We start from the raw sequence: 27,471 nt of genomic DNA, 5'->3' as shown, positions 1-27,471 counted from the left end.
TATAATTTCTACAGAATGTCTCGTATTAATATTTACTTATTTATTTATTTGCAGTGGAGTAAAGTGCAATCTGCAAAGTTTTCTATTCTGGAACACCAAATGGACCCATCATCGAATTTTAGCAGCTATCGTTCGACGTTGAAGGCCGCCATGTGGAGGTCAGCTGGTGCCACTGACGAAAGACAGCGAATCGTCATTCCTTTCTTTTCTCTTCTTGTTAAGGACCTTTATTTTCTTAACGAAGGTTGTTCCAATAAGTAAGTAATCACAGAATTTAAGTTGTAATTATATACTTCAGTTTATATCCGTGCTCGTTCGGAGGACCCTGTAAGAAAGGTGGTAGGCACTTCTCTTATTCATGTAGTTGTCCACTTTTAGTGTTAATCAATGACTCGCATTGTAATGAGAACTTCAATTACTATATCCCTCTCCTGATTCACAAATGTACCGCGTACTTCGGTTTATAAAGCATTTACTAGACAGTGATGTAGTACTCCAAATACCAAGTTTCGTGTTTATAACCTTAAGGGATTCCGGACTATGAACATCTTACTATAATAATGATTAATGACTACCCCTACTTTCTCTCTTTCCACGTCAAATTCCCCCCTCCCCCCGCCCAAATGTTAGTGGTACCTTGCATCACAAACAAATCCTTTGCACTGTCGAAATTTGATGTTTCTAACTCCACAAAGCCACGTAATATAGTTCTATAACGAACATTACACGAAAGACATTGTGATATTTTTTCTAGTGCTCAACTCTGATTGGCACTTTTGGAATTAGCAGTAGTTGCGAGTGCATTAAAAAGAGTTATGAATGTTTGATAGCACAACGGTCTTCAATAATTTAGCTATTACCAACATTGGTCACTAATTACCACAGGGGAGGGAGGGCAAGTTTTCTAGTATGGGACGTAGCCCTCAGGCTCCCCAATAGCTCCACTGCGCTTAAAAGTCAAACAACAATAAATACAATCTGCTCCTTAACTGTGTGTAATTTTCGTATACATAACACAAATAAGTAAGTTCTAGTTATTACTATTATAAGGAACAAACATTATATTTTTTAGAGTCATCAAAATTCCTTTTTTCACGATGCTTTCGAAAACTGCGCATCATAATTTATCACAAAACTTGTCTTTTTGTTCAGCTCAGTTTTATCTATCGATTGATATCTTTGGACATTATTTTAGTCTAAAAATTTGAAGTTTAAGAATTAATGATAATTTTGAGCTATATCCGCATTTAACCATACTCTATACTGTCGTCTTGTTACCACCATGACGAAAAGGTTGATGATGATATGTTTCAGGATCAGTTTCACCTTAATAGCTCGTAGCGTGGTCCTTATATAGCATAATTTTTTTTTTGTTTACAAAAATCTTTTTCTCGAAAACTATGCATGAGGGTCTATACTCTCCCATACCATTTTGTTCAGCTCAGTGACCTCTGTTGGTTAATACGAGGGGTGATCAAAAAGTAAGGTTACAAAACCTGCAGTGAGGTGTGTATATATTGTTTATACAACCAATACAGCCAACATATAGTACATGCATTAGGTTATTTTTCGACATAGCCCACATATCAATTGAGGCACTTTTTGCGTCGTAGGATTAGTTTGAAGATTCACTCCTGGTAAAAATCCTGTCCTTGCGTGTTCAGCTACGTCATGAAGTGTTTCACCTCCTCGTCTGAAGCGAAACGACAGCCACCTAGATGCTCCATCAAGTGCGAGAACAGGTAAAAGTCGCTTGGAGCGAGGTCTGGGTTGTAGGGAGAGTGGTCGATGATATCCCAGCGAAATTGCTTCAACAGCGTGGTGGTCTCCTCTACCAGCCGCAAACTTTCGACACCATTCTGTGAAATGCTGACAAGACATTACAGTCTCTCCATAAACCTATACTAGCTGCCGGTGGCTCAGTGGTAGAGCGTTCACCTCTGGTGCGTGGGGTCCTGGGTTCGATCCCAGCTCCCGCCAAGTGAACTTTGTGGTTGGTGAACTTTTTGTGCGTTAGTTTTTTCGGGGTTCTCCCGTTTCCTCACACTTTCTTCATTCCACCATTTAATTCATTTCTCATAATCACCGTCTCCTTTAGCCTAACCGGCATAGCCGTGGGACGTAAAACAAGATTTCATTTCATTTTTCTTCATTCTTGTATAAAGACGAAACTCTAGAAATATCGGCCTTATAACCTTAGTTTGTGATCCTTCCATGTTACATGTCTCATTTTTGGATAGTTTTTTTTTTCATTAAATGATATTAGTGTAGAATTTTCTGATTTGTGTAATATCTTGTATAAAGTAAATAAAATAAGATAAATAAAATAAGATGAATAAAAAATAGAAAAGAGTGATGATAAAACTGATCAACAACTTTAAGAAAGATTATTCACATTATTTTGTTTAACTAGTTTAAGAAAACAAAATAATGAAATAATAAATAATCGAAAATGGTGAAACCAATGAAGTACAACAAAAGAAATGAAATTTCAACTTCTGTTATTTATTTTAAGTCTAAATTTGTAATATGATAAAAATGTTAAATTTCCGAGGAAAAAAGAGTGATCATAAAATTGTACTTACTAGCTGAACCTGCGCTCTCTACACTGCGCATCATTCGCATATGAGCATAAATCTCCTTCTCATTCCTCACAACATCTGTACATATCTCTTTACACACACAAGTGAAAGACGTATTGATTTAAAAAAAGCCAAGGGGTATCATAAAGGGGAGACTTTTTCCGATTATTTTTTCTCAATATCTCGCACCGTTTGCAAGATTTGAGCCTACTTCCGGTTGGAGTTTCTAATTCATGTATGGCCAGTGTTTTCTTTCTTCTTGGATGCAGTATGTAATAAGCAAATACATTACATACATAATTAATTATAATGTCATATATATATGGTGTTCATTGGGCAAAACACTCAAAAAATAAAGGTCCATCTTAGATTGGAGAAATTGTTATCCTTCCTTTTTCATTAATATTTGGCCATGAAACAAACGCCTGAGAAATATACAACTCCTATATACAACAATGTGGTGTTGGAATGTATAATGCGTAGGATGTGATGCTTTAGTTTGTTTTTTTTTTAATTTTAAAACTTCCAATGTACCTGTAAAAATGTAATAATAAAGAAATAGTGGCCATGTTTTTTAAACATTCAATTAGAACTGGACAATATACATGAAACTTGCATTCGTTCAGTGAAAACGTCATCTTTCTAGTAGTTTCCGAGATCTCATTGTCGAAAGGATTGACCACAAGCATATAAACGTCCACAACATATGGTTTAAAGGAACTCGGAAGATGGCAGCACAATTCACTTGCATTGATTTTAGAGAATGCTTATTAAAATAGAAAGGCTTTGAACAATAATTTTAAAACATAAACTTTATGAAAATGGTGTATTTAACTAATTTATTTAAAGTACACATACTCAAAATGTTATGTTTGTCTCTGTTAAACGTGAAATCACACGTAACCGTAAATGAAAGATTTGAAAGCCAAAGTTATAAGTTAGAGCTCAGTCGCTTTTAATTGCTATTGTAGCATTTTAATATTGTAGCATTGTACTTATTTTTCTTTATTTTTTAAAAAAGGAATCTATATTATAGAACTCATAAATAAAAAAAAAAAGTAGAAAGTAATATAAACCTTGCTGTAGTTGTATTACGTTGCAAATTAACAGTTCGATTACAAGTAAGTGGCTCAACCAATGTTGCCAGCATTTTCAAGAATAAATTAAAACTTTCTCTTCTTGTTGCTTTCTTATCATTCTTTATGGCTCGCCAGATCAATGCAATTTTCCTTCCCTCGTCTGTTAATTATGCAAGTAAAATCCTGCTCCATTTGCTTTTATGTTTTCTAAAAAGAAAAAGAAAAACTCAGTTCCTTCAAACAACGAAACACTTTTGTCTGTACTTTGCAAGAAGGGAGAAACTGTAGTATTTGTTTCTCTTTTTGTTTTAGTTATAGAAGCCCAATTTCTCTTTTTTATTGTATGTCTGGCTTCCATTTATGTACTGTAATTAGGCTATATTTTCTTCCATTTGAGACAAAGAGGAAATTATATGGAAAAAGTGGCGGCCAGCGAAAGATTAAACTTATATCGTATACTACTTCAAGTATAGTATTCCTTTTCTTATTGTAGAAATAAACAAGAATTTCTAAGTCGCCTAAATATAGTATATTAAGTTAAATTTCTTTCTGATAAGAAATGTAAATATTTTAATCACTGTGTATTGCATATATTAAAAGGACTTAGTTAGGTCAATGCAAATTTATAGCTATTTTGCTTAATAAAGGATTCTGTACTGTACATTGTTACATTTTAAACTGTGTACGGAATTCACTTGCGACTGTAATTAGGGGGTACAAAGCAGCCAAACCAACAGCCACGTAAAGCAAAATGGTCTCCAATCTTCTTTTGAAACAACTCTCTAGTTTAATGTGCCACGATTATGTCTTATATGAGTCTAAAGCAGACGGATGATAAATTAACTGAATAATAGTAAGATTTGGTGGAAAACTAAATAGAGAAGAAAAAACGAAGAAAAAAACTGAAAATCCAGGGGCAGTATGTTTTCCGCAAACCCACATAAATAGGGATACTTCTCGCAGCAGATGAGTGCGAAAAACTATTCGAAAAACTATTCTTTCAATTTTTCGACAACCTCGATTTGTCCGGTGAAATGTCTATATTTTCAGTGGCATTTCTATCTCTGGGGAATGGAATTTCTATTGTATATTGAAAGTGATAGCGCTATGGTAAAACGGATCTCAGGTTCAGAAACCTTTAATTTACCTGACTACTTTCAATTACAACCTATTTTTTAGTGAAGTCCTCAATATATTGTTTTCCAGCTGCGAGTTGCACATGATATCTTCGTTCGCGGCTTCAATAAAATTGAATAATAGCATTTCCATATTTTAAACTATCTGTATTATTTAGATGCAGTAAATTTTATTATTTTTTTCTGTTATAGGACAACATTGTTTTTTTTTTTCTTCTAAATAGGAAGACTAACCACTGTATCTTTTAAATTAATGTCTTGGATTAGTTTAGTTTTGAGTGTGTTATCCTATAGCGTAAGAGATTTCATTGTTTGTCATATTCAGCATAATACTAATGTTTTTCTGGTGTTTATTTCAGACTTCCTAATGGCCATATCAACTTCGAGAAATTTTGGCAGTTAGCGAAACAGGTGACAGAATTTATCACATGGAAGCAGGTTGCTTGCCCTTTTGAAAAGAACACAAAAGTGATAACATTCCTACAGTCCAGCCCTGTGCTCACTGAAAACGGTTAGTATACTTCTCAGGCATGTAGCCAGAACACTTAAACAGGAGGGGGTGAGGGGCAAGACCATTTCTTGGGGGAGTAATTTGAATTCATATTACATTTATATATATATGGGAACGAAGAACTTAAAAGCTTCATGGAAGCTGATTGTGATCTCATAGTGGCTGAGTCCACCTGATGACTCGCTAGCTATGGACCTGATACTTCTAAATTTCGTTCTATATTGTTAGAGCAATGGTAAGGAAAAGCTAACTGAACCTGACTGATTAAGATTGTTGTGTTTTCTTGGTTAAGTTCTTCACTTTCAGAAATTCTTTAGGTAACCTTGTTAGTATTAATGATCATATTAGCCAAAATAATGTGCAAAGAAATATATAAAACTTCTAATAAACATGAAAATATGTAATAATTTTTATTTTGGATAAATTAGTTCTGACATCTTTAAAGTAGTTCACTAATGCAAGATTTTTATGATAAGAGCTATTACTATATTTTGACATGTATAGTGCGCAAATTTTTACCAACGCTTAAAGGGGCAAGTAAGGATCCACGTTTACACGGATAGTCCTAATTCCCCACACTGTCTCTTTGATTCTCATATTCTTATAGTTTTGTTTTTAATTCCCATATTTTGTATTTATAAATTAAAAGTGTGACCAGTTTCTGAAAACAATAATGACATCCTTATATAAATTACCAATATCATCATTAATTGTTATTTATTAAACTGTTGCAACAAAAACATTTGTTCTCGGTTAAATATAAAGAAAGAATAACGACGTATTGGTAACTACAGAGTAAGCACAGTGATTATTATAGGTGACTCTGACTTTGTTAAATTACATTACGTAAACAGCGCGTACTTTCTGTTCATGCATTTTACGTGGGAACTATCAATCTGCGTTAGCTGATATTTTACGAAATTTGTTGAAGGGGGGAAAAAAGTAAAATGTCTGAACTGTTTTCGTATTCAGAGAGGTCTAAGCCATAAGTTATTATTAAATATTCTAATGAATATATGGTAATAGAGCTGTCGAGAATCGCTTTGGGGTACCTCCCACTGAAAGTGTTATCAGATTGTGGAGGCAACAGGAAGAAAAACTTCTCTATGCCAAAGAGAAAGCAAGAAATATACAGGGGTTGGACAAAAACAATCTAAAACGTTTGCAAAAGTGTGAAAATCAAATATGGTGTGGGGCCTCTTTTTGCGTCCAAAACAGCTTGGATCCGATGTGGAATGGACGTATACAGCTCCTGAATCGTGGTGTGTGGAATTTTGTACCATTGTTCCTCCAAAACATGCTCCAGTTCCTTAAGGGATACTGGTGAAGGGTAATGAGACCGAACACGTCTTTCTAACTCAGACCACAATGGTTCAATGATGTTCAGATCTGGTGGTTGTGGGACCCAGGGGAAATGTGGTAGCTCCTGGTCATGCTCCTCAAACCATGATTTCACCGTTTTTGCAGCGTGACAGGGTACCAAATCATCTTGGTAGATGCCATCACCATCAGGGAATAATATTTGGGCCATGGGTAGAACCTGATCTTCCAAAATGGCCTCATACGCCTTAGCATTCATCATTCCATGCAGGGCTATGATGGGACCTGCAGAAAACCACGATATCATTGCCCATACTGTAACAGTACCACCCTCATGCTTGACAGTTGAGAGCAGACAGTCTGTATCATAGGCCTGCGACGATGCTCTCCATACGTAAACACGATCGGTTGTTGGAAACAAGATGAAGGTCGATTCATCGAACCACATTACGTGTTTCCACTGCTCATGAGTCCACGCCTTGTGGTCCTTGCACCACTGATTACGCCTCTTCGCATTTACTGATGTAACCAGAGGTTTGGCGATAGCGACCCTGCCATGAATTTTCTTTTTATGAAGTTCCCGTCACACTGTTTTCGATGAAACCGGGTTCTGTAGGCCGGAATTGAGTTCAGACATAATTTTCATTGCAGTGGCCTTCTTTTTAGCTGTTACAATCCGTTTTAATGCCCTCCGGTCCCTATCTGACAGAATTGTCTTTCGACCACTATTGTGCTTTGCAGACGTCGTTTGGTCATGAATTGTGTATGCTCTCGTGACATTGGACACAATGCCTTTCGATACTCTCACAATGTTCGCCACTGTTGCCACTGAAGCTCCAACCACAGGGGCACCAACGATGATGCCTCTTTGGAAGTCTCTCAGGTCGCCCATTTTACCGCACCACTTTCACATCACAACATTCACAGGTGCTCTGGTTACTGCTGACGGAAGAGGAAGGTCCACATTGAAAACAAAAAACGGTCAGCAACCGCAACACGTGTTGTACAGTGGAGGACCAAACTTACGTGCCCTGTATGAAGTGGACTTAATAATAACTCTTAAACCACCCAACCGATCTCGATGAAATTTTCTGCACAAATGAGGTTCGGACCTGGGATGGCTTTTATCATTTCACTTTGACGGTGCAACTTAGGGGAAAGGGAAGGGATATATATACACAGGTCGTAAAAATAATAATTTTAAGTTGAAAATACCTTAAAGTTATAAGATCAAACGTACTACGACAAGATCAGATACGTTTTAAGCCTTATCATTTTAGTCGTATGCTTCAGAGTTTTAATGTTGATAATTAATATGAATATTATAAATATGCATTAAATAGCCAAAGGGACTAGATAGGAAATCCACCTTTCCTAGTGTCACGCTCCTAACAGATTGCCCAACATGATTTTAACCTGTTGATAGTATTATGATAATCATGGAAATTCTAGTATGTAGTTTGTATTTCAAAGTTCGGAATATATATGGAAGGACAGCACTTGAACCTTTCTGCTAGGCTGTATGTATGTACTACTTAACTGTATTCACGTGTACAATTTTCATGTGGCTAAATGTCTTCTTATCTACTCGACATGTTCTCCTGTGCGACGTTATCGCCTATAAAAGAAAACTAATGAGACATCAGATGAAGGATTAATGTATTCGGAATAAGTGACTAATCAAAATATATTTTAATATTAATATTGCAAAAGTGCATGGAAAGTGCTGAATAAGTATGTAATAAAAGTTAAATATTTAATTAATTTATTAAATTAAGTCACTGTGCAATTTATATTGTGTATCTGAAATTTTATTAGAAGCCGCTTTAACAAAATGTGTGTCTAGTAGGGCATATTAACAAACCGAATTACAGAAATGCATGGGAATGTCAAGAAATAAGCAGGAAATAATAGTCGTGACTATAAATACGTTTATACTTACTAAATACTATAACTACAAGCAGATACGCATACAAGTACTATAGCTAAATATCATTTATTCCTCTAACACTATCTACATCAACACTAAAGACAAATCCTTAGTAACAATAATATTGTTCAATAGGTTGAGTATCCCAATCATAAAAAAAAAAATAAAAATAATAAGAATTAAATTATTGTTACGATTACGATAGTTTAATTAATATTGTTAGATGGTTTACAGAAAACGTGTTTGTTTTGAAGCTTTAAAATAGTTTTATATTACTTTACTTTTTATATTATATTACTTATATTACTTTATATTCTTATATTACTCGAATAAGACATTCTATAGCATGTGAACAGTTTAGTGTAAAAGAATAATTAAGGAATATAATCACCTGAAAGAACACTTGAAAACAAGAACGAGTGTACAATGGACAAATGTATCGGAATATTGTAATAAGCATTTAAAACTTACTTTTAAACAATTATCATTTACAACTAACTTTTAAAATATTATTTGAACACATTTGAATTGGAAACAAATTTTAATTAAGTTTCACTGTTTATTTGTTAGCAATTATGATGGTTGTGTATATTAAATTCATGTTGTGTTTAATTAATTTCAGTCTCAAGTGATTAGCTATAAGTTAACAAAAAAACATGTAATAAATGAAGTGCAATATAATTACGTAGAACCGGTTCCTCCAGTATAACAACAATTTAATTCAAACATTAATTAAAATATTTAATTATAAAAGGGTGTAGGTTACATGGACTAAAGTGCGAATCTTGTACAGAATCTCACATGATGAAATGTACAACCATTTAATTGTTTAAAATTGTTATTGCTTTGCTTAGAGTAGTATAGGATGGCTATATTGATCTTATATATAAAACTCAATATATGTTTATTCGCTATATAAATATACATCGTTGGCTTGGCATACTTCTATGTATTTGAGGGAAGAGACTTTAGGCTATGTAGAATTGCTTTTGTACGAGGTGCATTCAAGCTATAAAGCTTAGCTCACGAATCTCTGCCGCAATTGACGCCAGCTAAGAATTAGAATCGCGGCAGAGATCCGTGAGCTAAGCTATAACAACTCCGTGTTTTTCTCAGGACTGGTTATAGGTAAAAACATGCTATTTGTTTTAAATTAGGCGAGCACTCGTTATCAATGCGTGGCAGAGAGGGCAGCACCGTACGCCACACAGAACTCTAGCAGTAGCGTTGAGAATGATGACTTCTTTGATGGTTACAATACTCGTAAAATGGCGATGTAATCAATCGTTTTCTCCATTTGCGTGGTGTGACATTGCTTGAAATTCATCGTCAGTTGAGTAAGACGTGTGATTATGGTGTCATGGATATGTCTAATGTGCGTTCGTGGGTGCGACAGTTCAAAGAAATGTCACAACAAATCAAGACAATCTCGGCCTCGTATAAGTCGATCTAACGACATGATGGAATGAGTGGAGAAAATTGTTTCGGAGAGGATCGTCGAATGAGTGTGGAACACATCGCCTTCAAAGTTTGCATTTTCGTGCACACAATCCTGCATAAAGACCTGAAAATGTGAAAAGTTTCCTCCAGATGGGTGCCACAAATGCTGACGGACGACCACAAGACTGCACGCGTGGCATGTTGTCAGGCAATGTTGACGTGTGATGATGGTATTTTGGCATGCATGGGACTTTCACGCCTGAAAACGTCGCCATTTTACGAGTATCAAAAACAGTCATCACTTTCAGTGCCACCGCTAGAGTTCTGTATGCCATACGGTGTTACCATCTCTGCAACGCATTGATAACGAGTGCTTGCGTATTTTAAAACAAACAACACGTTCCTATCTGTTACCAGTCCTGAGGAGGAAAAAAAAATGTAAGTATTATAACTTCAATGCTTCTCATATGTTTGTTTGCTATATGAATCAACATTGTGGCTTGCCTGTAGGGACTTAAGGTTTCAGAATTTGAATTAGAATCCACACTGTTAGCTTGCCACACCATTATCTTGATTTACTTCTAGGTAACTGCAAGGAAGAGTCTGTAGTCTGTTTAGATTTTTGTGCTTCACTCCTTTATTACTACACAACACCGGTTACTTCAGCTAAAATTAATATAATTGAAATAGACCTGGAACTTTCGCATCACTTGCTCCAAGTACTTAGATATTGCGCTGTTGATTTTGAGATGTTTACCGTTTGTCCAATACTTTTTTTTTTTCTGCATTCAACAAACAACAATTTGGTGGTTGTTCAAAATATAGGCTGATACTACGGAATTCTTACAAACAAAATTTTTGAAAATGTGAGATCGAAGATGAGATTAATAAAATAAATATGGGATATATTTAAAAGTATTGCTAATAATCTTAAATGTAAAAAATAAATGAATATATAAAAAAAATGTTTTCTTTAACTATTCTAAATCTACACATTTGTCTTATACTTAATTAATGTGGAATAGAATGTTAGAATCATGATTGGGGCACTTATTTCTTAAATCTGTTCGTTTATCGGTTAGTTCATATAGATACAGGCCACGCCGTTCAATATATTGAGACCAAATTTGAAATTTAAGGTTTTCGTTGGATTTCCTAAAGATTTCGAATCTTTCTTCATACAGCTCTAATTCTTTTGTTTATGTTTCATAATTATTTCATTAACATTCCTATAGTATTGTAAAATACATTTTTAATGGAGAAATCCTGAAGAGTTCCTCACTAATAGGCTGACTTATTTTTTCGTACTTTTTTTTTAAATGGCAGCCGATTGTGTAATAGTGTATTTCAATAAGGAATTTACAACTTGATGAAAGTTCTCTTGGAAAAATAAAGAAGTAATTTATTTGGTTACTGAAAGTAAGTAATGACTGTGCGTATATTTGATAGATATTTCAGTAACAAGAATACGATATGATGTAGGTCATTATCTTCAAAACTCTAAATCATCAGCGATCTTTGTGTATACTTCAGAAATAAATATTTAATTAAGAACCCAACTTGTGGCATAATTCATTTTTCTCATAAAGTTCCAAGAAGAGTCGTTTGTTGGTGTGTGTATGAGGAGTGAATTGCCCGCATCATTTATTTCAAAACTTCACTAGCGCTTTTGTTCATATTGCTTTATAGAGATACTCGGTAAAGTGTGTTTGCTGGTGTAGATGAATTCGGTTTGAATGACGTTTTTCGGAAAACGGCTACAACGATTTTATTGCAATTTATACACATATTTATTTAATTCCTATAAGGCAGTTTTGAAAGAAAGATTCAGAAAAAGTGATTTATTAATTGGACGATTTGTTCGAAAATGGCTCTGATAATTCTCTGTGATGATTTTCTCTATATTTAGTGAATAAATACTTTATTATCAACCTTAGAATATGGCAGAAGTCATTTTTAAAATATTACAAACGATGGACTCCTTTTAGATAAATTTTTGGTTTTAATGATATCTACTTTATAAATGTATATTTTATTAAGCTTTAATATAGTATAAGGTGTAACTTTTTTAAAGATAAGAGTTAGTTTACTGGTAGGGTGAGTATTCTTTCGTCAGTTGTTCGAAACCTAAAGAGCTTAAAACGAGTTTGTTCGTATTCCATTAATAAATGTTTCAGTGTGATAATATAATATAATATAATATAATATAATATAATATAATATATAATATATAATATAATATAATATGATATAATATAGAAGTAATACTATAGTAGAACACGATTCATTCAGTTTTAAAATGAGACTGAGGAAAGTTTGCTGTGGTGGCACGTATCTTGTATTATGATTATTAAATTAGCCAAAGGGACGAAACACAAACTATCTGAGAAAATTATCCACGTTACTCATGTTAATTATGTATATTTCCTTTTCTTACATTATTATTATTATTAATTGATTTTTTTGGTATTTCTTTTAGCCTTGGCTTTAGCATCCTTTGAGTGTGAACCTCCAGAAAACAACCACGAAAAGGAAAGATACAAGACTTTAAAGTAAGTATATTTTGTAAGTACAGTGCTATTACATATCTGTTCACGGAGTGCTGTTAAACTTTATAATATAAATTGAATGCAAGTCAAATGTCTTAACAAATTAAATAGAAGATGTTACTTACTCATATACACATTTTTAAAGTCAGAACTTCTACTGGCTGTGTAATTTTATTATTTTTATCTCTTGCTGTTATTCCAGGAGCAAATGATTGTCTCTTGCAGCTCGTATTTTCTTATTGTCATGTCCCTTTTGAAGTATGTTTTCTGGTACAACTATTCAAAATTACCTCACCGCATTTATTCAGTAAACTTAGAAACTTATTGCTCTTGCGAAATATTAGTAATACATGAGATCAAAAAAGAACTCCACAGTAGCTAAATAACTAGTCAGTATCTGCTGACTTGAAGAAATAAATATATATATATAAAAAAAAAAATGGAATCCTGGAATTTGGGAAGCTAATAATCGAGAATGCCAGGAATTTTGAAGTTACTTTTTTCTCAGTGGGAGGTAACCAGAACTAAGACAAAGTCATACTAAACCGTATTCTTTCCCTCCTGTCAAATATCTGAATCCACTTTCCTTAGGATGCGTACTTCAGTCGAAATGGATTGGTGAGAACTCAGTTCGACTGAAGTATGAAATATGTTCATTCCTTACCCTCGTTGTCTAACCCTGCCTCGTAATTTCCTCTTTCTCTGCTGTTCTAAGTCGGTTGTTTGGTCATAGTATGCCTGTTTTCTTCGTAAGTTTGTTCGTTTCCTCACTTGTGTCGTGGAGTTGTCTTGTCTTCTTCACCATTAATGGTATTTAATTATTTGGTGCACCAACATTAAGTCGTGTGTGCTAAAAATGCAGAAAGATTGAATTATTTGTGTAAAAAAATAAATTATTTGTATTAGGAATTGTATAAAAAGTTTACAAATGGCGGATGTCGCCATTTGCAATAAGTGGCCGACATAAGAATCGAAGTGCCTGAATTAGATTGTTAAGAAATTGACATAAGTTAAAAAGTAGAATTCAGTATAAGCATAAAGTAACTAAAGAAAATGTGAAATTCAGGTAAATCATCGAATTGTCAAAATCGGTAAGAATTAAAGTCAAAATCGGGATGGAGGTCCAGCGGGATGAAGAGGGCCAGCTACCCAGATAGTCAGGGTGCAAAAGTGAGTAAAGGTGAAAAATAAATTATATATAAATGAGTAGAGTATGTGTGGATGAGTGTAGATAAATTTGTGTCTAAACGTAAATATGTGTAAAGAACATAAAATGTGCGCTTTTCCCTTAATCCCCTTCCTCTTCTGCGCAACTTACCAGGGGATGTTGACACTGTCACAATCATCACTGAACTCCTATTGTGGAGTTTATGTTGAAAATCTACGTTAAAATTCATGGAAAATATTTTATATGTAACAATACTAAGTGGATAATAGTTAGATGTAATCTTTAATGAATCTATTGTCGCGACGTGAAATTTTAAACCTCCTACAAGCATTTTAATGAAAGTGACATGATAAAAAAAAATCAATTTGTGGTAGGTACTTAACTGTTTAAAAGTTCATATCAATCGGTGCGTTACATTACATTCGATTACAAAGATTACATTCACTTTTATTAATACGGTATAAAGGATAAATAAAGCATAATACAATGTGATTAAAATGTTCAGGGGAAATTAATTTCAAATCTAACCCAGCACTGTTCGAAATGCTAAATAATTATTGAATTTTCGAAATTTCTGCACCAAAGGATACACGAAACACAAATGAATTGTTCAATGATTAAATGGATAAGATTTTAAATCAAAGAATATGCATTCAATTACTCATGAAATTGCTTAATTCCCTATGGTCACAGTGGCGGATGTAGCCGGGCCAGGGTGGAGGAGGCAGTTTTTTGAGTGACAAAATAATGGGGCTATTACATATATACTTTTGAAAGATTATAGTAAGCATTGCCTTTTATTCTTATTGGAAAAGTTTTGAAACATTAGATGTAGTTTGAGTTGCAGTTTTTCTGCGATGCAATGTGCCAAACAATATGTGATGCCCACAATGTCAACGTCCAACCTAGCCATAATGTCCATGGTGAGAGAGTTAAGGTGGAAACTTCTGCAGGACCCATGAAAAACTGTGAATCAATTTGTGCACAAGCATTCGGGTAATTAGTTAGTCTTTTGACTAATCCTGTAAATCCTACAATATACTAATTGCTAATTCGTACTACATGTCTGAGTGTAACTAGTCAAAGAATGATTCGTTTTTTGATTCCTAGTCCAAATTAAAATCATTTGCGTAAACTCATAATATACTTATCATAGTCTGGGTTCTGGCTGGTCCCTCCTCCCAGTTTTTACATTCTGGATCCGCCACTGTAGTGGTCAATTTGAAAGAGAGAAAGAAAAAGGTTTTCTCTGAGTATCATTTTTCAATAGTTTAGCCACACTGGAATAGCGCTTCTTATGAGATCAGCAAAGCCAAGCAGTGCAGGATCTGGTCGGAGAAAAGATGGGTGACCGTTCATTCTCACCAGATTGTGTTGGCATTGCAGCGGCCATCCAGTGATGGGAGGGGAATTGGGGAGCTACTTAAAAGAAAGACGTAGATAGCTTTGGTCTAGAAAGCAGCATTAACGGTGAGGGTAGTTGATGTGCTGACCACACACCACCCCAAAGCCATGAGTGCCACAAGGCTACTGGTAGACTTTGTCCATCCTAAAAGTATTAAAACTTAAATAACTTTATATTTCAAGACTATATCGTTTAATATCCCATGTTCGAATAAGCTAATAACTAATGAGATATTGTAGAGCAGCTACTAGAATAATTATTTGAATGAAGAGGAAAAAATATTTTTTAAATCTTAAAAGCAGAGTTAATTGAATTGTGATACACTCCCTATTTCCGATGATAAAAGAGAAAGGAACAGTCTCTATGATGAGTAGCTGAATTAACAAAGAGGCAGTTTTAATGTCCAGAGTAATGCATTGCCTGGATTTAGACCTCGTCATTTAAAAGAGTGAATAGGGCAATATATTAAATGAGGTAATCCATTAGTTTGGATTCAAAGACATAGACAAATGGCCTTCATTTCTCATCTTCATTGCTTTCGTTTTTTCCTTTTCTCTAGAATTGTGTAAACTTTTTCCCTTAACTTTGTTCTTCTCTTCTTTCCTGCTTCTCGCCTGAAAAGACTTCTCGAAACCCAGCGAGCTATGCTATTGATTCTATCAATTAATTTTATCAATTCTATGTTGTTTTTAATTAGACGCTTCTGAGAACGGGATCGTCTCTTTCCGGTTGTTCAATTAATAGATTTTAACTATCTATGGTATACTGGTAACTTTTGGATAGAGATTGAAGTTTTAATTTATCAGCTGGTTTTAATGAAATAGCAAATAGATAACATTTTATTCATACTCAGTTGGCTTGAAGTAGTGACTATCAACATTATAGAATCATCTGACAAAAGATTGGTTCGAATTCTAAGTTTCCTTCTTTTATTGATTTTGTGTATAAGATAATGAGGGGAAATGGTTGAACCGTTTGAAATGAAATATTGAATTACCTACCTATCTTGAACTACGTTTTTATCATATTCCTTTGATTAAATTCTATATCCTAAAAGAGAGGGAACTAGGAAGTCATAATATATGTGAAAAATTAAGTATCTGACGAGCGCAAGTTAAGATCATGAAACTTGGTATATGAACTCCTTATTAAAAATAAACATGTTCCAGTAATTTTGGAAATTCTTGTTTTAAGAGAGGGCATTTAATATCGTTTTTGACACATTGAAAGCGACCTTGCTTGTTGTTTGTGATCGCATCGAAGCAAAACGACTAAACAGTTTTAAAATGAATTTGGGAACATAGTATTTATCTCAAGCTAATTTTTTTCTTTTATCATGCCACTTTGATTATAGCGCGCATCCTAAGCGAATAGAGGGATTTAAAATTTATCTCTAAAATGTAGTATATTTTATGAGTTTTTTTAACATTAAACTTTTGTTGAAATGCGTATTTAAAGGAAGTTCAAATATTTTCTATAAATCTATTTTCCCCGTGCGAAGAACGGGTATTTAAGCTAATAGCCTATAAAACATATTCGCTCTCTCTACACAAAAATGTTCTTGTCCTTGCACTCATTACACAGTGTAGCATTATGAAATTAGGGAATCATTGCAAACTATGGGGGTTCAATATTCTAATCAGATATGATAAATTTATCAGCTATACAGATAATGTAACACCACGTTCAGGAATTATTACTGTCATTCTATTTACAGAGTTCTGTAATTCCTGAATTTCCGAGCTTTCGACTCTCCCCTGGAGTCTTGGTCACGTAGTAAAAAACACGAAGAAGAATACCATCAAGGAATAAAAAATGGAACCGTCTTACCAAGGGAAGAGCTAATTCCGGTAATCAGTTCTTCCTTTGGTAAGTCCTTTCCCTTTTACTCCTTGGTGTTTTTATTCTTCTTCCTGTTTTTAAGCTACGTGACCAACACCAGGGGAGAGTCGAAAGCTCGGAAATGTAAAGAATATTTAGGAATTACAGAAATCTGTAAGTAGAACTAGTAGCTGTAGTTTCAGTAGGCGGATAAAGGAGAAGATGAATCTTACTTTTGGTATGCTGAATCCATATCAAAAAACAATCTCTCGTTATCTGTTACCTTTTTACTTTTGGTGTGCTGAATCCATATCAAAAAACAATCTCTCGTTATTTGTTACCTTTTTACTTTTGGTATGCTGAATCCATATTAAAAAACAATCTCTCGTTATCTGTTACCTTTTTACTTTTGGTATGCTGAATCCATATCAAAAAACAATCTCTCGTTATCTGTTACCTTTTTACTTTTGGTATGCTGAATCCATATCAAAAAACAATCTCTCGTTATCTGTTACCTTTTTACTTTTGGTATGCTGAATCCATATCAAAAAACAATCTCTCGTTATCTGTTACCTTTTTTCCCCCCTATTAAAATACAATATTAAAACTTGAAGTTACATTTCTACAACTTTCAGTTTCAATAGAAGGATTAAATCCGAACCTATTCTTGGAACACAAAATTCTTATTAGAAATAGTTTCTCACTGTCTATTACTGTTTGTGCTCTACGGGCGTCAATAATGAAATGCAGAATTTTACCACTTTCGGTTACAACAGAGGGGATAGAGCTGTGATTCAACCAGGGACACACGCAGGATTTTCCAAGCGAGAGAGGGGACAAAAGACCAATACAAGCGTAGTCGCGAGAGCACACAGAATACTACCTAGATATCGAAAACTATTCACTTGTTATATTTCCTTCCCTCCCATTTTTATATTTGACACATCTCTTCGTTCCAATCACCATGGTTTTTGTCTTTCTAACATTTATTTTCATCCCATATTCTTCAAAGCCCTTTCTCATTTTTTCTAACATTTTATTGATTTCCTTTTCAGATTCTGCAGCAAGCGCCATATCGTCTGCAAATCTTATACATCTAATCATTCTATCTCCTACCGAAATGCCGTCATTATCATATAGGCTCTTTTTCACTATCTCTTCTAGATAGACATTAAATAGTGTTGGCGAGAGGCAGCATCCTTGTCGAACTCCCCTTCCAATTGCACTCTCTTCCGTCAGTTCTTCCCCTATCTTAACACTTACTTGTTGGTTCATATATAACTTTCTTATGAATCTTCGATCTTTCCATTCCAATCCTATCTTCTTTAGAACTCCCAACAACAATTTCCAATTTACGCGGTCAAAAGCCTTTTCTAGATCTATAAATACAACATACACCTCTTTCCCTTTTTCTATAAATTTTTCACCGATCGCCCTTAATAATCCAGTTGCATCTCTTGTGCCCTTACCTCTTCCGAACACGAACTGCTCCTCCTCAACTTCTTCATTTGTTCTTCCATATAACCTTCTGTTCAGTATTCGGAGCAAAATTTTAGCTGCATGAGATATGAGATTAATAGTTCTATAATCCTCACATCTCTGGGTTCGATTTCTTAGCCATCGGTATCATGATCGTCTTCAGGAAGTCTTTTAGCCACTCCCCTGTTTCATGTATTTCATTGCATAGTCGAAGCAATTCTTTCATTCTCGTGTCTTATATTTTTAATGAATTCGATTGGTATATTATCTATCCCGGTTGTCTTTCCATTCCTAATCTCGGATATAGCTTTTTCAAACTTATCCCGAAGAATACTAAATCCTTTATCATCCTTGCCTACTTCATTTTCTACTTCAACATTTAGACTACACGGTCTCTCCTTACTCTCATATAAGTCTTCCACGTATTCTTTCCATCTTTCTATGATCTCATTTCTGTCGGTGACTACCTTCCCATTTTTATTTTCCACTGCCATCGCAATGCCCCCTTGTTTCCTCCGAAATTCCACAGATTTCACCTCCTTATACATTTCCTCATACTTCCAAACTCTTTCTAATTCTTCTATGTCCTCGCATTTTCTTTTGTAAAACTCTTGCCTCGCTCTGTCTGTTTCTCTCCATAACTCATTATTCAACTTTCTGTACATCTTTCTCCCTCTTCTGTATCAACCTGTTTCCACGTCTTCCTTTCCCTCATTTTCTGCAACATCTGCTCTGTAACTCATGGTTTCTTAGCCGTTTTGTGTTCGCGGTAACCTACTGCTTCTTCTGCAGCATTTTTCTTCGAATTTTTCAACGAAAAGTTTTCTTATTTCCTCGTTTTTCAACTTTTCAGTATTCAACACTTTGTTACCTACTTTTCTTCTATCTACATTTTTCAGTTGAATATCTACTTCGGCCAGCACAAGATTATGATCAGAGAAAATATCAGCCTCGGGAAGGGTCTTCGCGTTCTTTAAGCTGTTCCGGTGCCTGTCTTAAATCATAGCATAGTCTATTTGATATCTTCCACCGTCTATTGGTGATTTCCATGTATATCTTCTTCTCTTGTGCTGATTGAACCAAGTGTCCTCAATTACTAATGAATTCTGTGTACAGAAATTCACTAGTCCCTCTCCCCTTTCATTTCTTTCGCCTAAACTATATTTGCCTACGATACTACCTTCCTGTTTTTCTCCCACAACTGCATTGAAATCTCCCATTACAATTATGCATGCATCCCTCTTCTCCCTATCTATAATTTCTTCTATTTTCTCATAATTTTCGTCTACTTCATCAATTGCATGCAAAGTGTCTGTATCACCATTAGATCCTTCGTTTTCCATTTAAGTCTTAACATCATAACTCTATAATCAATAAATTGTACTTTCACTACCTTCTCCTTTAAACGCTTTCCAAGAATTATTCCTACGCCATTATGACCGCCCTTTTCATTACCTGAGTAAAACATTTTATACCCTTCGCTGTTCAACATCCCATTACCTTCCCATCTAACTTCACAAATCCTACCAAATCTAGGTTATTTTGTCTCATTTCTTTTCTAATTTTCCTCCGTGTAACATAGTACGTACGTTCCATGTCCCTATCCTAAACCTTTTGCTCTTCCCTGTCTTTCTTTCTCTGTCTCTTCCCCTCCCCCCCATTATTACTTTTTCGTCCAATAGTCCTTCCCAAGCCATCCCCCTCCCGGAGATCCGAATGGGAGGGATATTTTACCTCCGGAACTATGTTTTGACTTGCGAAAGACCATTGTATATATGTTCTCTTTTTGTTGCCAGCAAACTAGGGGAAATAGAGTGATGGTTTCCCGTTGCCTTCCACCCCACAGTATCCCAGCCGTTAAAGTCACTCTGACCACGCCTGGAACTAAATGTCCAAGTTGCCGTACCAATCACTATGATTTCCGCCAACTTGGCTACTGGAGAACTGCTGCCTTTTCCCAGAACACTCTTCGTCTGGCTACTCAATTTAGACCAATTCGGTAAGGTGGCCGTTCTGGTAGTGAACTACCACCGATATATCTCTAAATTTCACTGTAGCACGCAATCCTTCCCACCCGACACATAAGTGTCTTCGTAAAGATGGTGTTTATCGGAGAGGCGCGTATACATAATACATGATATAAAATAGCAGTTATTTATGCAATATCCTTATTAATCAAAGCAACTAAATTAAAGTACTACAATATTTAATATAAATATATCAAATACTGTAATATGTAACTAAGGTCTTGACACGCACTTGCAAGAACTGAATGCCCTTCGAAACTCCCCTCGAATGGCCATGGATTCAACCTATCCTTGGGATACTAAATTCATATCAAAAAAGCCGTTTTTCGGTACCTTTTGTTTTATGGGGATCAACATTGAACCCGAGAGTTGTAGAGAACAACTTCTTCTTCTTCTTCTTTTTCTTCTTCTTCATCATCATCATCATCGTCGTCGTCGTCGTCGTCCTCCCACGCTGTCCGAGCTGTTACACAACGGCACTGTGCTTTCGGAAGCTTGAAATCTCCCTGACTAGTAGCTGATATTCTGAGAATTCCGTAACTCTTCTAGAAATTTCAAATTCCCTGACTCTTCCAGGATATCTCGCTCTCTTCGCCACCATGTATTGCAAGTAATATAAATCACCTCATAAGAAAGAGTAACCAAAAGCTTCCTGTAGTTTTTAACTTTTAACCCTGATCCTTCTTTTCCTCATTTCATTTTGTTTCATCCTTCCTTAATTTGTTTTTATTTCTGGTCTCGAAGGGGGGGGGGGGTCCGGACCTCCCCCCCTTTGGCTACATGCCTGCCTTGTCCTGAGTATTTGAAGATTACAATATGATTCCAAAACCGAACATAATCAAAGCTTTTACTGATGATTTAGTTTAATTTACTTCAAAACTGGATTTCTTCCTTAAGAATTTTCTTTGCCAATAATTCTGATGGAGAAATAGACTACTGCTTTGCCTTTTTCTAATTTCTTGAATTTCTCCATCAATTCTATGAGAGTATTTATTTTTTAATGTAAATGCATATAATTGTGTTTATAAAAGACTATGTCTAAATAGAATTGACTTAAAGCAACGTCATTTCTGCAGATATACGCATACGTTCAAGTTTAAAATTATCGACAATTAATTAATTAATATTTTGTAAGGTTAGAATATGTTTGTTAATATATAATATGTCTTTCCAATTCCAGAACAGACCTGAATTCATGAATTCTTGGTTTGAGACAAATCATCAAGCATTGAGATGTTTTCAGGAGCAGCAACAGCACTAGATCGAGTCATCTAGTCTTGTAGTCTTAGATGAAGCAAGAAATTGTTTGAGAGAATGAGATGAATGTATTGTTATAAATCAGCGTTCAATGTGTTACAGTGTAATGAATGAAAAAGCTTGTTCCTTTTCTATGTACGGTTGTACATATTTAAAAATTCTTTTTCCTTTATGCATATATATAATATGTATGTATGTGCAAGCAAGAAAACTCGCTTTACTGAATTTGTTCTGTATCTGCTAACTTGTTAGTGCTGTTTTTACAGCTTTATATAAGACTTCCATGTTTATTTCCTTTTTAAAAATGAAAAAAATAATAATAACATTGTTGTCTTAAAAACACGAAAGAAACGAAATTAATTTTTAGCCTCTTGTATTCTTGATGTGCCTTGGCCATTAAAACATCTTGCACGTGGCTAATTCATTACGACTACAACTAAACTAAATAAGGGACCGTAAGCAAAAGGAAGAGAAAGCACTTGAATATTGCTTGTAGAAGTACATAATATGGCATATACATTTCCTTAAGTGCTAACGTAAAACACGTGTATGGTTATAAAAACGCTGCGGGGAAATCTTGTATATCTATATAACTTGTAAAATAACTATAGAGTTTTTTTTTTATTTGAGATGTCTATAGACATGAAGATTATAATTTAAATAGTCGCTAAATATGCTTCCTGAAGAAACATAAATAACATAACATTCCTTTTACTTCTTCAATCTTGGTTCACGAACATTTCTGTATGCCAGTCATATAAAATATGTGATCTTTTTCAACGACGATATTTGCGCTCCGGTAGCCCTTGTTATGCTGAGTGAAACAAATATGACTATAAATGCTTATCGTTAAGCTGTTTATATTAATTGAAGGTGTACTGCGTTTTCTCCATTACCTGATCGATCATTCCTTTGTAATACTATCTGTCTCTTGTTAATGGGTGTTCCTAAAAGAAATTGTCGATTTTATAGCACTTTAATTGCTTGCACCGTGACTGTAAATGTAATAGTTTGAACATAACGAAAATAAGGAATGGAATAACCTTAAATCAGTACCAATTTGATAGCACTTCACTATGTAGAACCATATGCTACTCATTTAAATTTGTGTATTTGAAGTGTTATCTCTTAAATAAGTATTTAGTTATATATATTTATAATTTAATGAATCGTCTAAATTATTATTTCAAAGTAATCTTTATGTTTTAATTACATTTATTGGAGAACACCTTTATTAGAAAGCAGAGGAAAACTTAAAATTATTTATGTAGCAACTTCAGAGCTTTTTTGTTGTTTCTTCATGTCTCTCTTCCCCGCTCTTAAAGGCTAAGAAGTGGCAGCAAGTAGGTATGTGTGTGTGTATTTCTGAGTGAGTATATGAATCTTATTGACAGACACAATACTTGTTGTTCGCAGTTAGCATTAAAAGAAAGATGTATTTAGAAACCCGAATGTTAGCCTATAGAAATTAGTCTGAAAAAAAGGAAAAAGTTGTGGAAAAATACTGTCAGTATCAACGTATAATATTTTTTACCATAATTATCTGTACTCTACTTAAGTGTTAAGGACACTGGAAGATTATACCAGTGAAATTTCATTCTAAAATAGATGGGTGACAGCCATCTAATGTATATCTTGTTACAGTCCACTATTGTGATGTCTTTATTCCCATATAAGAATACATATATATATATATTGTATACATACACTTAAATGAGATATATCTATATCTATATCTATATACTGAAAATATATTAAAATTTTTATGTAGTGTGATATTCTTGTTTTTTTGCCGAGACCAAAATTGCTGAAATTTTATTTTGAAATCCGTATATATATATATATAAGAAAAGACTGTATATGAAATATTTTTGTTCTGTAGTGAATTATGTACTTTCATGCTCTTCTCTTTTATTTCTATAGAACGTGTTTGCTGTACATAACATAAGTGTACGCGTGCTTGCGTGCGTGTGTGTATGTATGTACGTGTGTTTTGATTGCTATGAACGTATGAGGATGATGATAAATATATATATACAATGTATGTGAATGTGGCTATATTCCATGATGTGACAATCTTTGAGTATCATTTGTTATGCACACAATATTATTACCTGGTCATAGCGGCATTTAGTACTTAAATGTGTTTACACACCGCTATTGTATTTAGTAAACAGAATGTGAACGAAGAAAGTAAAGAATTCTAGTCATTATTGTAGTTATTACTAAAGATAATCTCAAATACTAGCATTTGTAGAGAAATACAGAAGATTATATAAAAGAAATACCAGCTTTGTATTCTTACACTTCTTTATTTAACTAAATAAACCATACATTAACTGTTCATCTTTATTCACATCATGTATTTGTTCGTGTTCTCATAAAGTAACTTAATTTTATGTAAAATCGTATTTCTATTTTTTAGAGATGATCATGTCTGAGGTGCAGGATTCCTATACTTGTTTTACTTAACAGCAAGGAATATTATATGTGTTGACCCCTAAACTTCGAACGAATACACTGAATGTTTGGCCTATTATGTAAGTGTAATTTCCCCTTCTCCATCATAAACACTTATATTTGTGTATTCTGTACTTAAATTTTCATTATTCATATTGATGCTCTAATTGTATGTATGTATATTTAATTGTGCCAATATTGTTATGTTATTTTTTGATTTAAGAAGAGTTTTATTGAATGGTTTGAGTCACAGAGTACAAAATTATTGTGTTTTTATGATAGGTAAAAGTACAGGATAGAAATATAGTTTATTTTGTAAATAGAGCAGGTCAAAACAGAGTATTCTTATCTAATAAAACATCCGAGAATTAATTGTAACAGTTTAGAACTTACGGATTCTTAAATTTTTATCACAAATTTTAATTAATTAGCAATGAAATAGAATTAACCATGTTCATATATATTTTAATATATGTTAAGTATTAGAAATTTATCCAAATTTGAAAGTAAAAATTTTTGTACCGAAACTCAGCTAATATAGACTTACATTTTGGTTGTAATCATTCGATTTTTTAAAAATATAATTAATTAAATCCTACAACATTTGTAGTATCGGATCTGTACTGGAGTGTATGTTAAATACTTCAAAAAAAGAAACACTTCCGTTACAAGATTTTGCATTATTGTACTAACTAGAAATCTATATATTCCTTGTAAGTTTTTTTTATTGCATTCAAACACATGCCTCAAAACTTCCTTTACTTTGTCAAACCTGAATATAGATACAGTATTTATCAATTTATATTTATGTTTCAGTATTACTTCACTAAAGTAATACACATACACTTATCCAATAAATTTAATTAACTGATGCTAGTCAAACAGTATATCTATGTAGGTTTCATATAGAATTGATTAATTGTAGTTGGTTGTAATTTAATTTAATTAATTTACAAAGATTTCCGATAGCATATCGAAGATGTCTTTTTCCTGGTACGTACATTATATGTTACTGTAAAATTATATTGAAATACTTAACCATTGCGAAATTTGGTTAAGTATATTTTAAAACGAAATTTGAATACATATGGCTGTTAAAATTTTACAGTATTTTACATGTCTGTGAGTAAAATGATTGATTATATTGCTAGAATTCTAGTTAGATAAACGTGCTTTGAAAATGAAGAAAAGTTTGCTAGACAACTCACAGCAGGAAGATTTTCTTTAAAGTTGGAAACCAGAGCCTTTGAAAAAGTGATGGATATGCATGCATATTGGAACAATATTTTCCGTCATGCAAACCCAAAATAAATATTCTGTCGGTAAAAAGCTTTTTTTTTTTTTTTTTTTTTTCTTTCTTTTTCAGAACACTTCTAGATAAATTAATCTAAATGTGCAATATTTAATCTTTCGGTTTACAAATACTTAAATATCAGGTTTGACAAAGAAAGAAAGAAAAAATGAAGAACTGCTAGTATTATTCTATGTCGAAAATTTTTCTTCTTAAAACTTAAGAAGAACTTACTTTAGAAAATCATTGACTTGTACTTAAGTATAGAACTTGTGTTTTTATGTATACCAACCATTTTTTTGGTGTAAAGTGTCAAACATATTTTTCTTATTTGTGATTCATTTACAACGCATATAATATAATTAATTGACATTTCTATGTTACAAGCTTTAAGCAAGTTTCACTTTTTTCTTTATTAACTTCATACTGTTGTGATTCATGGTAAAAGAAAAAAAAAACAGATTGAAAAACTTGTAAAAAATTCAAATTGTGTACATCAGAGTGGTACATGTGTAAGAGTAAGTGTAAAAAATGGAAAATTATAAACACTCTTTTATTTTTGTGTATTAGTACAAAACAATCCCTATTTATTTCTTTGTGTATATATTGTTTTTTCTTTTCTGTCATTTTTTAAAACAATAAAGTACTGTAAATAATTGCATAATGAGTTATCATTTTTGGACATTTTGAAATACATTGTTGGCTGTTTATTCCGTTATAAATAATGTTCATAATAATAATAATTGAAGAACATATTGTATTAATGGTTTAATGACATTTGAATCGGAGCTCCTAACAAGCAAGCTTCGTATGTGCAAGAACTGTTGGACAGGTTTACTTCTGCAGTATTTTAATAAATCTTCAGTTTGTTAATTGAGAGATTGGTGTGCGATATCAAGTATCAAAGATTCGATATTACTATCTTCTATCATCAAACGAATGTGGACCACGTACTTGTCCCTCTGCGTAGCTAAGTTGGAACTTACCAATATACCATATGTAATCCTTGTTCTATATACGTTCTTCAACATCATCTTTAACATTAGAATACTTATACTTTCTAGTTTATATTTCCATAGCTCTTTCAGAAAACTTAAAAAAAAAAAAAAAAAAAAATCAATGAGAAAAATGTACTGTACACTGCCTTAACTTCATAGTCATTCTACACTGCTCTTAGACACAAACACGGAAACAGATATAGATTTATTTACGACAAAATAAACTGCCATAGCCATTCATATCACTGATTACAAGGCTTTGAAGTTGTCATGTTGTAAATGCTTCTCTGACATCCAACCTTCCTTCCTTTCACCGGATAGTGCAAGCCAAGGGACATCATCTCTCAAAACGTGACGGGCTAAATGACCATAGATGCTGAAAGCCCAGAAATCTAAATCCTAACTCTACAGATGTTTAGGCAGACCCACAAGTAGGGTCACAATCTCCATAATTTTGCCTGTTGTACTACTTATAGCAAATAAGATTCAAAAGATGTGTATTTGCCTCTACTATTTTGTTACTGTTGTGAGTTTCTGCCTAGGAAGATGAATTTTTAAGTATAAACCAATCCAAAATTCAGTGTCCCACAACTTATTCCCTTTAGGTTAAAAGGTACACAAAATTATTATTAAAATTGAATGGGAAGAAACTTGAAACCTCAGAGGTAACTCACGAATTCAGTTTTGTCCACGGAAAGCTAAGAATACCTAGGATTGGACCAGAAACCCTCGCCAGCACTCTTCCATTGAATCAACGTCTCCTGAAAGTTGTTTTATGTTCATACTTGTAAGTTGTTGTATGTTATTTAAAACCTATTCACACATCCTAGCGATCCAATATGCGTTAACAGATCTACAATATTGCCTTGTGTTCCCCGGGGATCGTTTTAGAACTAACTTCACACAAACTTAACGAAAGTCAGGCCTGTATGAATAAACTTATATGAAAAACCGTGACTAATTTGCAACTGATTCACCACTGGTCATTTATCGATCGCTGAAAATCATGATGTACTCG

General features: G+C 33.7%; 1 protein-coding gene across 1 annotated transcript; it reads left to right on the top strand.

Moving 5' to 3' along the window:
* On the top strand, nucleotides 1–26,119 carry LOC145695029 (ras-GEF domain-containing family member 1B-like). The gene is made up of 4 exons (XM_081771861.1): nucleotides 1–257; nucleotides 5,157–5,308; nucleotides 12,478–12,550; nucleotides 21,628–26,119. The coding sequence occupies exons 1-4, from the start codon at nucleotides 16–18 to the stop codon at nucleotides 21,644–21,646; spliced, it is 486 nt and encodes a 161-aa protein (XP_081627987.1). The 5' UTR covers nucleotides 1–15; the 3' UTR covers nucleotides 21,647–26,119.
* Nucleotides 26,120–27,471: the final 1,352 nt, after the last annotated feature.

Source organism: Thermobia domestica, chromosome 1 (assembly GCF_964235325.1).
Source record: "Thermobia domestica chromosome 1, izTheDome1.hap1.1, whole genome shotgun sequence".
NCBI classification, from domain to species: Eukaryota; Metazoa; Arthropoda; class Insecta; order Zygentoma; family Lepismatidae; genus Thermobia; species Thermobia domestica.
This window is presented reverse-complemented; position numbering and strand designations above follow the sequence as displayed.